General features: G+C 38.9%; 1 protein-coding gene across 1 annotated transcript in view; it reads right to left on the reverse strand.

The window, feature by feature from the left end:
- Positions 1-18,243, reverse strand: part of LOC146003046 (adipokinetic hormone/corazonin-related peptide receptor variant I-like) — a 571,777-nt gene that overhangs the window by 87,837 nt on the left and 465,697 nt on the right. Inside the window, exon 3 of the mRNA XM_083141210.1 lies at positions 9,409-9,568. Within this exon, the coding sequence (XP_082997336.1) occupies positions 9,409-9,568 (160 nt within the window). The remainder of the gene's footprint in view (positions 1-9,408; positions 9,569-18,243) is intronic.

An 18,243-nucleotide genomic window follows, 5' to 3' on the forward strand; every position in this document is an offset into this window, starting at 1 on the left:
TATTGACCGACTGGGTTTCAAGGTGTTACCACATCCAGCATACTCTCCCGATTTGGCACCGTCCGATTTTCACTTGTTTGGCGCCATGAAGAAGCCCCTGCGTGGTCACCATTTCAACAATTGTGAGGAACTCCATGAGGCTGTCCAGCGATGGGTGCACACAACTCCAAATAACTGGTTTCAAAATGGTCTCGAACGACTTCCACACCGCTTGCGTAAGTGTCTACCGCTCCAGGGGGACTATGTTGAGAAAGTGCATATAGCCGATTAAATGTATCTATGTCTGTATGTATCGAATACAATAAAGTGTATTTTTTTATGATACGCCCCTCGTATTTATGAAGTCGTAGTGCGTTAAGAAGAAGAAGACGTGTTTCAGGGTTCACAATGTGATTAGCAAGGGACGCGTATGAGCTAAGTAACAGTGTGGTATTAATACCAATGTTTCAACTGTCAAAGGCGACGACATAACGAGCTTCCCTGTTGAAATTTGCTGTTTTCCTCATTCTATGCCTTCCGCCTGTGGTTTAGATTATGCTTCTAGATGGCAACTGTTGTCTTCTCTATTAGTCTATTCCAAGTTCTCTTTCCTCCACCGACAAAGCTCCCACCTTCTCAAGGTTACACACGGACTTATCAGCTCCTGGTTGAACGTAAACCCTTCAAAGAGCACCGTTCCCTTCGCAACCTACCTCATCTCAGAGTGACATCGATTCTTAGAAGACGAGGCTAATCTTCCCAAGGATGGTGTCTCCACTTTTGATCACCTAGAATGACACACGCTTTCACTGCAACTTGCGAGATTACTCACGGAGTGAGGAAACACGTGATATAATCTCTTTGTGGGGAGGCAATGCGTGAGTCAACGTCGAACCTCGACACAATTGATTGGATGCGGCGATAGTAATACTAAGGACCTGCGAATGCAGAATCCTGTAAGAGCATTACGTTTCAGGGGATTTGAAGGATTAGGATATGCCTAACTATGGCGCAATAGATATTTGAAGGCCGCGATATTCCAAGAGCCATTTACTTGGGAAACGATTGGACAAATTACCGAGTCCCCTTCTGACACATAGATCAGAGGTCGCCAAACTTCCCGAAAGATGTCGCCACTTTTCACATTTTAAAATACATGTCTAGCAATTAAGAGTAGCTTGCAATTTTGATGGAAATTTCTTGATTTATAATATCTTTAAGATATGCTGAAATTATTATTTCTAATGGACAGATGGAACAATAAAGAATTCAAAAAGCGAAACGAAACATTAATCTTCTGCAGCAAGATCTTTAACTTCATAAAATTTAAGATCTCAACATTCAACACACACTGTTTCGGGATTCTCTGTAGCAAGAGAACGAAAACGTCTCTGCGCATGTAGTAACTCGAGAGGGCTCAACCAATTATCTCGTTAGAGGGGAAAGTGAGTGCAGCTATACTCCGTCCCGGTAATCTCTGGAGCAAGCGAACAAAAACAAGTCTGCGCAAGTAGTGACTCGGGAGGGCTCGACCATTGAACGCGTGAGAGGAATAGAAAGTGCATGAAGAGGAAAATGCGGCTGCAGCTAGCAAACTTTAGCAGTAGAGCGTACTGCTTCGCTCCGTCCGCTCGCTTTCATCCCTCGTTATGCGCGGCCTTGATCCAGAGATTCCCGAGACAGAGTATAGTATAATGTACCCAATGGGAGCAACTCATGTAAATGGTTTGCCAAAGTGGAATAGAGATGGCAGCACGAGGTGTGCAAGATTGAAGATTAACACAATATACGCGAATGACGGTGTAAATTAGCGCAAAGTGATTTGGAAAGCTGACAAATAGTAGAATCCATTATAAGAAGGTAAAGAAAAGATATAAAACAATAAATGGTAAATGTCTGTTATATCGGAGACACTTTTCTAACGCATATTTTCAGTTTGAGATGGTTCGTACTTACCAATTGTGTATTACGGAACCTATTTCAAGGTGGCATTATGCTTTTTACACGAAAATAACTTCGATTTTTCACATTACGAGTAATTATTTTGGGTCCTTTCTTCCGTTGCGGAACATAGAATATTTCGCGCACAGCTGTGGATCATCACGCGTCGTGCTTGTGTTTTGTCGATTTGGAGTGGGCATGCAGTGTTGCAGCCTTCTTAACCGAAAAATAACTACTTTCGTGTTCATTATGTCATCACAAACCATTGACGGATAGCTCCAAAAACCATTCCCGATAGCCCCAAAAACCATTCACGATAGCCCCAAAAACCATTGACGGATAGCCCCAAAAACCATTCACGATAGCCCCAAAAACCATTCACGATAGCCCCAAAAACTATTCACGATAGCACCAAAAACCATTCACGTTAGCCCCACGAACTACTTCCGGCAAGGTCAGGTTAGGTTGGGTTAGGTTAGGTAAGCATAGTTAAAAAAATAAAATTAAAAAAAATCTGGTAAAAAAAAGGCACGTTTGGAAACACTTCTTCCTCTCGCGAGACCGCGTGACTTTCGACACTTGCGCCATCTGCAGGTTCATAATGGAAACATGTTGTCGCTTCGCACAAAAGGCTACTTTATTACATCAAAAGGGTTTATTTTCTGTTGTGCAGCATTTCATAGTGACAAAATACCTCCACGAAGTTTGATAAATGCAACAGAAACTCATTTCCGTAAGTAGTTTCTCCTGTAAATTTGAAGAATAGTGTCTCCGATATAACAGACATTTACCCAATAAATTAATGTAAATACTTAATAAATTAAATTGGTGATCGTATGTAAATAGATCAGAAATCTAAAGAAGTGAAAAGACTGATACAAATTCGTGACTTTTAACAGATCTCGCACTTACGTTCTAAGTTTTATTATTAAACGTATTATTATTATATTTGGCACTATGTCCTTGTATTATTTTTATTATTAAGAATTCGGTAATACTCAGCCTTTAACGATGAGACTCGGAGAAGTACACAGACTCCTCTCAGGTACAGGGATAGACAAAGACAATGCTTCACAGCACAGAGGAATAAAACCACATTATTACAGTAGACAAAACGAAAGGATTTATTCTTTATTTATTGCGATTATAATGCAAACAGGCTTAGTACAAAGGTAAGGATTTCGCTTTGACAATGTCTTGACTCAACTAAAACGCATAAACTCAATGCATGGCCATCGGCATTCCTATGGTCACATAGGCTTAGCTTGCGCCCCAAAACTACCATACCAAGATGTATGCACAACACCGAGGAGTTCTTTTTAAGTTTAAAAGCTTCGTCGATGCATGACGAAAAAGTGTGTTATTTCTTATGCGATATCCTCGCTTTTATACTATTTCAAGAACACAGATTCAAGTACAGATGAATCACTTACTATCTACAAAAAGATGCTACCAACAAAACTGACATCTACACACGTTTAGAAATACAAATTCACAATGTGCACTCTCGCAAATATAAAGATACATTGAACTACTCATAATAGAGCATAAAATACAATAAAAATTTAAAAAAGATATACATTACAAACAAGGTGCAATATTACATATAGGCTAATAACACGAAAATTACGCTTCCTTTACAAACGAAATATACTAGTGACATATTTTAAAGTTGTGACGTCACAAAAAATATTGATCATATCAATCTGTTAGCTTGATTTACCATCCCCATAGTGGAAAATTTCATTACACCAGTGGCGGCGCGTTCCAGTCGCGAACCACATTACCTTTGGTTGCGCGTCACAGTCGTAACACCTACTTGGCTGCGCGTTTCAATCGTCTGGCACCAAGTATACACCTTGTTGCACTTATTTAGTGTTGGCGCGTTCTGGTCGTCGCCTCAAGGGAGGAGTTTAGGATATTGCCCAAAGCTCGAGAGAAGAGAGCGGGGGAAAAAGAATAAAGTAATTCCTCAATCGTCGAAAAACTTAAATAGGAAGCGAACTCGTAACCCTCTACTCTAGGACTTGTTGTGAATGAAGAAAAAGTGATGTGTTACCAGCTTGCGAGAATTGAACTTAGTGAGTGAAATAAAGGATCCACGTTTCAGGGATTACATAAGAGTTCAGAAGGAAGTTCACATATCAGTTCCAACAAAGAAGGAAGTCCAGAAAGCAGTCCAGAAGGAAGTCCATATCCGAATTCCCACAAAGAAGGAAGTCCAGATAGAAGTCCAGAAGGAAGTCCATATGCGAATTCCCACAAAGAAGGAAGTCCAGAAGGAAGTCCAGAATGAAGTCCGGAAGGAAGCATAGACGAAAGAAGAATATACAAATCAGAAAGAAGAAATAAATTCGTCAAGCATACATTAAGATGAAGATTGAATGTAAATAAGAATCAGAGAAATATGTAGCGCATTATGTAAATATCCAAATCCATGTATCCTTGTTTAGATAATATAATCGTTTAAACGTCTCCATTGGAAGGCTTACTGTTTGGTTTCTATCTCTAACAAGAAGATATTTTAGCCGTGGTTTAATATTAAGGTTAATGCACCTTGCACAAATAGAGGTAGCAATGGTTTCTTAGATCGACAAGTCTTTCAACGATTCTTTTATCCTCACGATCAGACAAGTCTACGGAGTAATCTATGCTGCCTCCGGCTACTATTTGTTATGTCCAATAGTCTACCAAACTTTACTTCAACAGCTATGCTGGTTAGGATGATACTGATTCTTAATGGGTCCTATCGACCCCATAGGAGCCCTGGGGAAGTTTCGTAGGGAAGGCGCGAGAACTTCCGACAAAATACATATTTTCTTTCTTGAAGTTTAAAATGTATTAATAAATACCGGTGTATATATATATTCTGAAATATTGCAACTCGCATTGGTTGTTCCGCGGTAATGTCCGTGGCCGTGTTTTTGAACCTAAACAGGAACAGACTCGTATCTTATACAAGTAAACCATGCCTTCGGTCAGAATATGGCACACCTTTCCGATATGTTCTGAAATATATCTACAAGGAAATGATACATTCTGTACCTATTAGATAAACTTCAAAAGGTAGTTGCTGCTTTGGAAGAGAAAGACTGAATATCCAAACATTTCTGATTGCTTTCCTACCTTGAGCATGTTGCTAGAAGAAACAAGACAACAATTAAATTGACAAAAACAAATCTGTGATTGTGGAACACTAGTCACAACTTCTGTGGAAAGTACTTTTGGAAGTGGCATTGATCAAGTCCAACGACAGATAAAAAAGTAAATATCAATAATGAGATGCAATTTCTAAATATATACCCCGATTTGATAAACTGTGTGAGGCCAAGCAAGCTCATGCATCCCCCTGACTTTGTTAAACATTGCAATATGTCTGTTATTAACATTTCTTTTTCTCATGAATATCGTATCGCTGAGTGTATTGACACCAGTTTACAAATATTGTGGCAGCTAAGGGGAGCCACGACAGCAAAAAGTTCGAAAACCCCTGGCGTAAACCTCCGATTCATTCACGAGCCACTGTAGCTACGCGATCGAGAGTTTGGTGATCACTGGTCTAGATCATATCAAGTTACTGGATACGTGAAAGAAGATAACTTTAGTACATGCTAATTCAATGCACATAATGGTTTAATTGGCGGTTGGTTTGTAGTCATTGCCTCGTAAATGCAACTAATGTAGTGATACATGTACGTAATTACTGCTTCAAGGTATGGTTTCCACAGAAGCTTGTCAATTTCACACTGCTCTGCTTGTTGTCAAACACTGACGAGGTGCAAACTAAAGCATGAGTATTACATGCCCCTGTGGAGAGGAGAGTAGATTGGTGTCTATTTACTTGTCTAACGAAGCATGAAATAACAAACATTGAAGAATTGTTGTTATTTTCTACAATCGTTACTGTCTTCTATTTTATTTCTACTACGCAGTTTCTGCAATCAAATGCTAAATGTTCACAATAAACAAGATTCTAGTGAAGCAACGCAAAGCAATCACCTTTTATCCCATATCCTGTAGGTTATGCAAGCATTTCTTCACCAAAGTTAATTGGGTTGCAGGAAACTCAGTCTTTCCTACAAGATGTGGACAAATTGGTGGGCAAGTTGCAGAATATTCTTTACGCTGTATTATTCTTATTTGAAAGCATTGACACAGAGTTAAATTGATGCTGAGAAAAAGAGAGAGAGGGAGGGAGAGAAAGAAAGAACTAGAGGGAGATGGGAGAGATAATTTGATTTGATTTAATTGATTTGCTTTATTTTACTTCGCTTTTTGGTCCACTTTTGGCTAATTTGCGAAGATATGGATGATGGGTGGTATGATGAAACAAACATCCATGAGAAGGCAGGGATTCGAACCCGGGACCCCTGGCGTCGTAGATGGGAGAGATAGATAAGTTAGTGTGTTGTCATCTATCTTCTTTCTCTCCTTCTACCTTTTGTCTTCATTTGTATGCATTTTCCCTATTTTTCCTTTACTCTTGCTTTCAATCATTCTCTCTCTCTTTGCTCTCTCTTCTGGTCTCTCTCTCTCTCTCTCTCTCTCTCTCTCTCTTCCTCTCTCAACTTCTTAATTTTCCTCTTTCTCCAGCTTTCAGTATTTTTCCTCTCTTATCCCCCTCTTTCATTCTTAGTTTCTTTCTCTCTCTCTCTCTACTCGCAAACAGAATTATAATCAACTTACATTATGTTATATTCAACTCCATGCAAAAAATCTCAAGAACATTCTAGCCCATTATTCTTGTTTAAAGAGTTCAATATACAGATTAGTCGGTAACCACACAATCTCAAAAACACGTCATGTAGAATAAATCTTTGTGATGAGTGGCATGGTCGTTACAGTGCGTAGAAAAATGCTACAATATCTTTCCATATAAATACACATACAAGAATTTACAACTGGCACAAAACTACCAGAAGTGTGTTTATACTTTTCCTCACCAGGTGACTTCTCTCTTCGTCAGGGCCGGATTAACCTATGGGCAACTGGGGCAATTGCCCCGGGGCCCCCACTAAAAGGAAACTGTGAAGGGCCTCCACCAAAAAAAATGGCGAAAAAGGTAAGAAAAGTGTGTCTACCATGGAGGCTATTCACCGCATGTTTACATTTCTGTGCTTCCTTGACGCGGGTGGGAACTTCACTTCCGGTTTCCAACAGAATAACATGGAGTTCAAAGGTGTAAAGGCAGTGTCTTAAGAAAAGGCGACAATCATTGTGTGGCTTTTGATTACAACACGAGGTTGGGAACAAATATTTTTTCTCAGCTATCTATGCATAGTTTTCAGACCGATCCGATACGGAAAAATAAGTGAATTTAGGCAGTAAAGCGAAACGACTGGACACAAACACGAGCGAATGGACTCAATAGTCGACAACTACATCACCGGAGTAATTCAAATGAAAATATTTTACGTGTATCTAAAATCATAATTGTCTAACGCACACGTGTTGACTATATTTAAAAATTGAAACTGTTTATAATCATCCAGAATTCCAAAAATTAGAATTTTATAAATTAATGTAATCAATGTAAACTTTATTACTAAAATTTTTACTAACTTCTAAAGTCTTGTCTTGAACGACACTTGCAAAAGTTAATAATACAATTCAATAACTGTGCATTTCAGTATTGTATCTGTTGTGATGGATATCCACTCGAATAGCATTAATAAATAATAATAATAATAAATTTAGAAATTTAGAATAAAATTTGTTTATTTCATTAGTTTAGTAATTATGTATAACATTTATAACAGTTCTAATTATTATTATTGGCCATTACCCGATACAAAAATTTCTGACGACACTCTCTCTAAGCCATATGATAAAATTAAAGGGGCTGTGTTTGACTACACAATGTCGAAAATTATAAATTTTACTGTTGTAAAATTTAAGTATTTCAATTTTATAATTTATGTAAGTTTTATTTCAACCTGCAGAAGTCTTAGCACGAAACTCTTCGTAGAAGATCAACTTTGTCTTGGAAAAGACTACTATTTTTCTGCAAATCTTCATCCAAAGGATCCGGGAAATTTCCAACCTTTTCTAGTTGCCTTTGTTTCTCTATATCACTCAAAAATTTCAAGTGATCCATTTTGTATCCGATCTTTTATAAGATAATTTGCTCAGTGACGATCTGTATTCCACTGGTTTGCATTGGAAAATTGACCAAACCGGAAGTTCTTTCCCCGCCATCTATAATCGAATTGTCTGATTGAATATTGTTTGTTTACTCATGAATAACCCCTATAAGTGTTAAGCCTTTGAGAATTTTCTTGAAGACAGTGTAGTTACTACAACTTCCACAATTAACATGTCGGTAATTTTCCAGTAGATTGACCGTGCATATGTAGTGACATACTTACTCTTAATTGTAAATATCATTTATAATAAATTATGTAAGTACAGTCTACTGCTCAGTTCTCTGTTTCCGTCTGAACCCACTTACAAGTTACTATATATTGTAGTTACGGTGTTCACTCTTCATAATATGCTGTAGACATTTAGACGCAGAATTTTACTGCTGCTATAGCGCTACAAATTTCGTCCTATAACTTTATTTTACTGCGCTATTTGTGACTGACCCAAAGATGTTCATTTATTTCATGTATTATTTATTGTTTAATTTTGTGTTTAACATGCATTATGATATTTATGTTGTTATCAATTACTATTTTGTTATGTTCCAAAACGTTGTAGAATTAATAAGATGTATAATTAATTATTGATAATGTGAAATTTCGATGTATAAATTACTATACATATTTTGAGCATAGCAACGAAAAACAAAAGAAAGTAGTAGATCAATAAGTGAAAAATATATTGAAATTATATATAGTGACGTCCGAGTTTTCTTTGAATTTAACAAACTGTAAGTAGATTTGGATAAAGATAAATACTAGGATGTTTCATTGAAGTGTGTGTGAAAGACTTGCTTCATATTCTCCCTGCAAACCTATCTGCGATATGTTCGATTGAGAATGACTACTGATTCTAAAATCAGGTCTACTATTTCAACTGCTGAAAATTGGTAAAGGTCAAGGTAAAGTGTTCCCCTGTGCATAGCACCACGCCATGAAGGAGTATAGGGGGTGTGGGGGTAACGTCCAACACTTTCTTGAGTGGGGGTGATGTGAAAATTGGTGGTTAACATATTAAGCTAATAAAGCTCCTAGTCAAAAAATAATAAAAAAAAGTGAGGGCCACAAAACATTTTGCCCCGGGGCCTCCACAAACCTTGATACAGCCCTGCTCTTCTTAAATATTGAAACAAAAGTGGTGATATACAAAATTTAGCTTCTCCCATTGTCCATTATTGTCCATTAAGCACCGCACATGAACCCAAGCGTGCGACCTACCCTTTTGAGCGAAACACCCCAAGGTAGGCACCTGGCAGGAAAACATGGGAACACACATTCATCTAACTTACATGCATGCGACACATTCAGTTAAGGTAATGAAGAGAGTGAAATGTTAGGTACTCACCACAGCGTCATTACAACGTACGGCGTCCAGCACCATATAAACGCGAGGACAATTATTACGGTCATTCGGAGAGTCCGCGCCCTGGCTCTCTCTATGTTGGTCATCCCGCTTCTGCGCAGGCGCATTCGACTTCTGCACCTTCCCTCATGATCGAGGTCATCTAGAAAAAGAAAAACTGAACAGGGGTGATGCATAACTCCTTATCCTATACAATGTATAACATGGAATTAAGGGACAAAAATAGTCGTACTGTAGGGTGCACACGAAGTACAGTCACCGGCAATACAAATGGGACACCTACTCACTTCGCTGCACCACGTTACGTGTGTTGTCTAACTCTACGGCGGCGGTGGAAGTTGCCATTGAAAATTTACTATTAAAATGCACTTATCGCCTTGCAAGGAAATGAGCATTTCAGGATCTATGTGTCCCATTATTATTGCCGGTGACTTACATGACAAAAGTTGGCATTTCGTACCATCATAGTTGTATAGTTGTAAACGTTTGGAAGAAATCACTGCTGAAAATCAGTGTGTCAATAAAGTTGTGACCGATCTTCAAGTGTTCTGGAAAAGTAAACGAGAAAACTGATATCGTCCAAAATTTATGAAACTTAAAACTGATCTTCTATGCAGGTTTAAAAGTATGAAAAAGGTTTAATCAGTGCCTTTGTTACATTCTATAATTCTGCATAGTAAAAGAGACAAGTATATTCTTTCAAAAGCACTAGAGTTTACGAGCTGTATCTTTGCGGGTGGCCTTGGCTACTCCGCGCAGAGTGTGAGAGAGGTACGTTTATGTAGTTGCCACCTACTCGCCCTTTGGGTGGTCGACAGCAAGGACAGAACGCAAGGATAATGACGCGCAGCCGGTAGGTCCTCCCCATGCTACTGCGCAGCCGGGCTTGGGCAGGGTTCGCCCGCAAAGATACAGCTCGTCAACTCTAACATTCTCATACATGGTACTGCTCCTCTTCGTAAGTTACCTAAACCTGTATGGAATTATCTCTGTCAGTGCTACTGCAACGGATCTGTTGCCATTGAAACAATGTAGATTTCAACGGTGCCTAATTCCTTCCAGTGTAGAGCTGCCCAGAGATGAAATTTCAGAGACAATTCCACGCAGGAGTCATTCCATGTGAAATCAACTAATGGTCGGAAGCTTGACATCTCAGAAATGGATAATTTTTGGTAGAGTGGTAGTAACCATTAAAGTTGACGAAAACTGCCAAATTTAAGATTTCTTAGGTTCTTAGTTTCAAAAAAGCAAAAATCCCAAAATTTGATGATATCTTGAAATCCTTAAACAGCTGTAGATCAAGAACTAATTGACCTATAGAGCTCAAATTGGTGTCATTCGCTTCTTCTTTTAGTGAGCTTTAATTTAAAGTGCAACATGACTGTGCTATTTGAATTTTGTAATTTTTCAAAAACTCGAAAGAATGAGACGGCAATGGGTTCCTATGTTATTTTTTGTGTTTTTGTGCGTGAAACCAAATTTGTTGTTAAAGCTAATTAAAGCAGAAGAGAATGGCACCAATTTGAGCTTTCTAGGGCAAATAGTTTTTGATCTACAACTGTTTAAAAATTTCAAAATGTCCAATTTTGGGATTTTTGCCTTTTTGAAAGTCAATAACTCAAAACCTACGAACCTAAAAAATCTGAAATTTGGCAGTTTTTGTCCTCTTGATAGGTAAAATAACTAAACAAAAACATCTTAAAAATCTAAATCCTAATGGTTCAAAAATATTTTCTTATTGGTTGATTTGACATGGAATGAAGCGCAGGTTAAACATCATACACATCAAAATATGAGGCGAAAACAGAGCTGGCTCTGTAGCTCAGTTCGTGGAGCGATGGCATGATATGCCAAAGACCTTGGTTCCAGTCCTGTTCTAGCTTGCATTTTTCGCTAAACTTTCTACGTAATACATTTCCTGTGCGTTCCAAACAGTCAAGTAATAGCAGAGCATTAATGAATACATTCCAAACAAAGGAAATATTCAAATGGACAACAGTTACTGTTGACTGAGCCGCCACCACCACTAGAATTACAACCCTTCTGGGCTCTCCAAATCCTGTAGGTGGTTTCTTTCGTGAAGCATAGCGTAGCGGTTGTGCTGTGACTACCTCAACGTTTGCAGCGGTCAATATTAACCTACTGGAGTGCAATTTATCAACCTGGGTGGCACTAATTGCAAAAGGAACACTCAATAATGCATGTGCAGGGAAGAATTATACAACGCGTTCTTCCGGGAGAATGATTTCCGGTAATTTTAAAATATTCATACTTCCTAGTACTGGATACATTTTAACCACCGCACAGTGTGGTATTTTCGTAATCTAGCTGGACAAAAGTCAATTTTCGCATTTGGCTACTTGGGTTACATACTTGTTAATTTGCAAAGGAGTTGAACCATATTACATGAAACTAGGCTTTGTATTCCAAGAAATCACACTGAACAATAGAAATAAGGGTCTCACTAGAAGACCATCTGAGTTCCGCCTGCCAAGTGCTGCAAGCGATCGCATCATTCGTCTGAGTTTGCTCGATGAATACGGTCTGATTCTGTGTGCTAGTGGTGATTGTGTGGTGTTCTTATTTTGTTTTGTCTTTCAACGTAAGGTTACATTTGTTGGTGTATTATTATTTGTTTGAGTTTAAGTATGAGAACCATCAGAAAAAAGTTACGTTTATTTCTGTATGAGAAAACGTATAAGTCAGTTTGGAATAGAGTTTTAGTACATTATATCGCATTATACAGATCTGTTATCCTAGTTTTCTGAAAGAGTTGCTTGTTTCCTACACAAATGATGTTAATTTGTTTGCGAATGTTTGAGACACTCATACACTTTTTTTAAAATTACAGAATGAGTACGCAAATTTCACGGCGGAATTTTTTCGACGTGTGTTATACCAACGCCAAAGAATCAAGAACGGATGCTTTGTTAAAGTATATAATGGAAGAATGTGGTGCCTAGTCCTTTTTGGAAGACATTATAAAACGTTTAAAAGCAACAATCAGAAGTGTTAGCCAAAAAATAGAACAAAAGTGGTTGAAGTCCGGAAGACATAGAGAACGCTTTTTAGAAACGAATTCTTTGTGGTTAGAACAATATATATCACTTCCTGGTATTATTACTGAAAGTGTCGAAAGTGTTTCACTACCTGGACCCAGTAGAAGGGTCGGAAGACCGCAAAAAGACTTTGAGAGTGCTAGTGATTAAAAAAAGGCGAATTCATCATATCCTCGAAACATCGAATCAGGAAGAGATATCTTTTGCAGCCGAATTACAGCTTCGGAAGGAAGGCAAAAGAGATTCAGCAGCAATTGTAAAAGAGCTTTGTCAATTTTCGCCTAGAAGAGGGACAAAGATATAGAAGGCGCGGAAGTGTTTGGTAAGCCCAAAACAAAGTGGACTGTCGGAAGACCAAGCCCTGGCATTAATGGTCGATGCGAATCTCTCGACACATCAATATAACACAATACGCCATGCAACTAACCAATTAAAGAAAAATATTTATCCTAGTTATAAGAAAGTCCAAGCGGCAAAACAGTTGTGCTATCCTAGTGACATTACTGTAACAGAAACGTTCGCAGAAATAAACTGCAATCTCTTTTGGATCACACTATTACGCAATTGTGCCAAGTATAAGAAGATGTCTTGAATTGTATTACAGACTTGAAGACTTTAGAACTAATTGTGAAGAGGGGTTGCGATGGAGCCGAACAAAATAGATATAAGCAAAACATTTCTGATAAAAATTCTACTGACGAAAGTTTTTTTTAGCTTATCAACGGTGCCTATTCAATCGTATTGAGTGAATTGGCAAAACCTCAAACGCGTCATATGGCAAAACCCATCCCCATCTTCTGCTAGATATTGTCGTCCCATCAAGTTTGTGTTTGCCAAGGAAACAGTGGATGTAATTAAGACAGAAGTTGATAAAATCAAGGTTTAAGTTTCTTCACTGTTACCCACTAAAATTAATGAAAACGACATGGAAGTCTTCGTAAAGTCAACGTTGATATTATGCATGGTTGATGGCAAAATTTGTAATGCCTTAGCTTCATGTGCATCAACACAGACTTGTTATTTGTGTGGTGCCAAGCCTAGCGAAATGAACACTGAAAGGCGCATCTTAGAAAGGACTGTAAGCAGTGATCTTCTTTCCCTGGGCCTGTCACCTTTGCGTTCTTGGATTCGCTTTTTTTAATGCATATTGAACATTGCTTATCGTTTAGATATCAAATAATGGCAGGCTAGGGGAGCTGAAAAGAAAAACAAAGTGACTGAAGAAAGAAATCCAAGATCAGTTCAAAAGTGAGCTAGGTTTGTTGGTAGACATGCCCAAACAACAAACAGGAACCACTGATGACGGGAACACAGCTCGCAAGTTCTTTCGTAATGCCAAAAAGTCAGCTGCAATAACAGGTGTCAACGTTGAGCTTATTAAGCGCTTCCATGTTATATTAGAGTGCATAATAGCACATTTCCCATAAATAGTAATACATTTCATAAATACGCTAAAGAAACAAGAGAATTGTACAACCTTAGTGGCAATGAAGTTCGACCAGTCACAAATATAGGAGTGCGTTGTGAAAGAAGGAGAACACATGCATATGCTGAACATATTTTATTCAGCAGGCTACATGGAACAAAGGAAAACATAAATTTCCGCTGCAACGCAGCAATGTATGGTGTCCACACAAAATAAAACATTTTCGTCCATCTACACGTGACATTGAAGTTCGACCACTGTTAGAGGGGATCCTGTTTACCATGGTGTGACGCCGCCCCGTCGGCGAATAACTGTGGCAATGCGTCGGGGCATGCTGCGGACGAGTCGTTCAAGGTATTCCACATCGATGCGGTGCCATTCCTCCTGCAGGCACGCGATAAGAGCAGCCACTGTCGTGGGTCCCCTCTGTTGCACACTTCGCTTAAGAACACGCCACACATTCTCAATGGGCGAGAGGTCGGGACTCGATGGTGACCATGGCAGAGTTCGCACGTGATGGCGAGTCAACCATTCTCTTGTCAGCCGCGCTGTACGAGGCCTGGCATTGTCGTGTTGAAAAATGAGACGCCGCCTGTGGAACAGGTGCCTTCGCACTGTGGGAAGATGCCGCTCCAGTATGCGTGTATAGGCGTGTGCATTCACAATACCCTCACAGACGTGTAGTGGGCCAACCCCAGATGCCGTCGTGCATCCCCATACCATCACTGACGCAGGTTTCTGTACCCGACGTGCATAACATTTTGCTTCATTCTGTTCCTCCTTCCGACAAATGACTGTTTTCCGTATTTTTCCCTACACAACATTGAAAATGGATTCGTCCGTCCACAAAACCCTGTTCCACTGCCGAAATGTCCATCCCCGGTACATTCGTGCCCACCGTAGTCGATTGCCTTTGTTCAACATGGAAAGGAAGGGTTTACGTTTCGCCTTGTACACTCGGTAACCGCATCGCTGTAGGTAACGGCGAATGGTTCTGGTTGACACTTCAATGTGAAAGCGTTCTCGAGTCCACAGTCGTAATTCGGCCATAGAAACATGATTGTTGGTCTGGATATAGCGCCTAAATATCCGTAGGTCACGCACGCTCAGCATGCGTTTTCGACCGGGGACCTTATCTGGCTCTGTAGTACCCGTATTTTGGTGGTGTTTGATGATGCAGTGGACGGTTGACTTGGGTAAGTTCAGTTGGCGCCCTATTTCCCGTTCACTGAGTCCATCCCGTTGCAACTCCACCACTCTTCTCCTCACGGTGTTGTCAATAGGTTTGTCCCTGGCCATGGTGACGATGCACTGCGGTTCGTCGGTGCACAGCACGCGCTTATATACGGCGGACTCCCTTATCGTGTCCGTGACGTCATGCTTCCGTCGAATGCGCCACTATCTGGAATTTCCCGTATGGGTCTGGTGCCTGGTCGAAGTTCAATGTCACGCGTATAGTTCCCCGTTTTCGTTCTTTACGTGACCATGGGTGCAACATGCTGGGATCACGATTCTTGCCTGCTCACACACCTCCTCTTATACACATGCGTCACTTCTGCGGGTCACCCATTCCACCGCCTATGCCTCTGTGCATTTAATCACGTATTCCTTTCTGGTCGAACTTCATTGTCACCAAGGTTGTATATTCGAGAATATTCATGGTACCCAATGCCTGTAAGCGTGCATAAAATTCTGTTTCACGGATGAGACATTATTGATTCTTGTGTCCTTCCAATAGGCTAAATGTCGGAAGAGGCACGAAATAAGCACAATAGGAAATTCAGATAATTATTTAGTAGGAAAACTTCAAGAGTTGATACAAATAGAGATTTAATTAACAGATTGCTTATTACCTCAGATTCATTTCTTGCAAGTTTACGTGCTCCTCCCAAAACTGAGCGTGGAACAATTTCTCCAGAACTATGCCAGCTCTTAGAAATGAGAGCTCCAGCTATGTAGAAGGACGAAATCCAATCAGATGAATCTGATGGCGATTCAGAGGAATGTGCAGAAGATATCGAAAGTGATTACGCGGAATCTGATAGTGATTCCGACTAATTGCTATATTTTCCCTGAATTTTCTATAGTTTTGTATATTATTATTATTATTATTTGTTGTACATCTCTATAGTTGTACGACTATGTAGGTTCTGGTTTTTATATATTCTCTTGAATACTTTTCGTTTATTCTGTGCTTTGGTTTCATTGATATTCTTAACCGATTTATCGCCAATCATTGTCATATATTTTATTATTAGCATGAGATATTTTCTTGAAATATATGTCTCAATCCTTGGCAGTGTTTTTGTATTTCATCTACAACACTTTACAGCATATAGAATTTACATATTGAAGGCTAAATAATTTTGTCCAGCTAGATTACGAAAATACCACACTGTGCACCGCAGCGATTGTTACAGCTGATGTAGGAAATGTAATCCTCAATGATGCAAGACACCTAACATTTTCATTTGAATATCGTTGACAGATGTAACAGAAAATATGGATAGGACCTGAGGTTATTCCAAGATAAGTTACCGACGTGCATGAACGATCAAAAGATGGAAGAAGATATAAAATAATGTAGCAGAATAATAAAAGAGATGCCAATCATTAGAATTATTATTATTAAACATGACTTCTTCAGGATAGCACTTAAGTATAGTTTCATTGTGCAATGTACCTCTACCGAAAATCGTAACATTAAACAAAAATGCATTAATCCAAATATATTATGCGATGTTGCATTCAGTAATAAATTATGGAATCAGTAGCGGCGATTGTGTGCCAAAACGTGGAGGTGGGCGACAAGGCTTAGCATTAGAGGCCATGGTGCGGGGGAACTGCCCCCACGCCCTCCCGACACTATATGGAATTATATATTGGGAAATTCCAGAAGCAAGTCTAGAGGGATTTAAGAAACAAACTTAAAACCATTATGAATTTAGTAAATGTAAAGTGCAGTGCATCTTGCAAACCTTTGCTTCTAAAATACAAAATATTGACACTGTTTTCATCATACATCTATGAAGTGGCACTATGTGCGAAAAAGTACATTACATAAGAAGCTAAACAAATCCCCAGCACTCGAAATGAACATATTCTAAACGTATATTTCACCAGAATAAGGCTAGTTCAAGGAGGATCAGTACACATGGTAATTAAGATATTAACCACGTACAAACTGACGTAACAGCATATAAATACAGAAGAAGGTTCAAAATAAAACTGAATCAGAAATATTAAAGCGTAAGAGAATATGTTTGTAAATTACAGAAATTTCGTAAGTACAATTGTTTAGTTTTGAAAAAGGAAAAGTGAAAGTGTACTGAAACTTCCAAATATAAAAAAATAAAAATTTTAACATTCCAGTATGTACAAGTAATATTCCCCTAGAAATTGCCCTTTTTTAAAGGACGACGACGCATGGCTTTCGGAAATGCTTCGGTTCGCTACGTGTAGATCCACTGACTTTCCAATACCTTGGGGAAATCAGTTGCAGCGACTTGCGAGCTCCAGTTCGTTTGTCTTTCTCCTAATTCGTTCCACGAACTGCATCGTGAAAGGAATAAGTATGAAGAACTTCTCGATCTTCCTTAATTGTGGCACAGCAGGGCGTGGATTAGGAGAAGAGGGGAAGGGGAGTTAAAAGTTTCAGAAGAAAGTGCAGGAAGTTCTGTCGCCTGTCTCTCTTGTGAAAATATGTGCACGGCGACTTACGGTACTGTAAAGTCTGCATGCTCCGAGTTCCCAAACGGCTTTCTGATCTGTACAACCAACAGCGTTCGGAAGTTGCAACCTGGTTACTGAGACTTTACGAAGAACGGAAAGTTGTTAAGGAGAATATTCACTAGCGATGAGACAGATCCAGAAGTAAAGGACGTGATTAAATGGTATCATAAATACCCATGTTTTGTTGCTTGAAATCAACGGAACGTCATCTTACTGTTAATAATAATAAAAAAGGATTTGTTCCTCAGCTAATAAGGCATACTATTTAAGAAAAAGCATATAAGTTTTACCTTTAGGTGTGATACTCCATCCCTTCACTTCTATAATTACATCATTAATTCAAGGAGTAAACTTGTTTTACAAAATCTAATATTTTTCCTAGTAGCTTCAATGTTATGCTATACTTATAACCTATATAAATATACACTTACATAAATTAATAATAAAATTAGTATTAAAAATCAAAATACAATCAAATTTTAAAATACTTTGAAAGAGATATTTGAAGAGTCAAAGATCCACGCTTTATAAATATATAAGTACATAAATCCTGCCCACCAAGTACCTCTCTTCACCCACAATCCACAGCCCGAAGATAAG

This window comes from Lepisma saccharinum, chromosome 19 (genome assembly GCF_977018435.1).
Source record: "Lepisma saccharinum chromosome 19, izLepSacc3.1, whole genome shotgun sequence".
Taxonomy (NCBI): Eukaryota; Metazoa; Arthropoda; class Insecta; order Zygentoma; family Lepismatidae; genus Lepisma; species Lepisma saccharinum.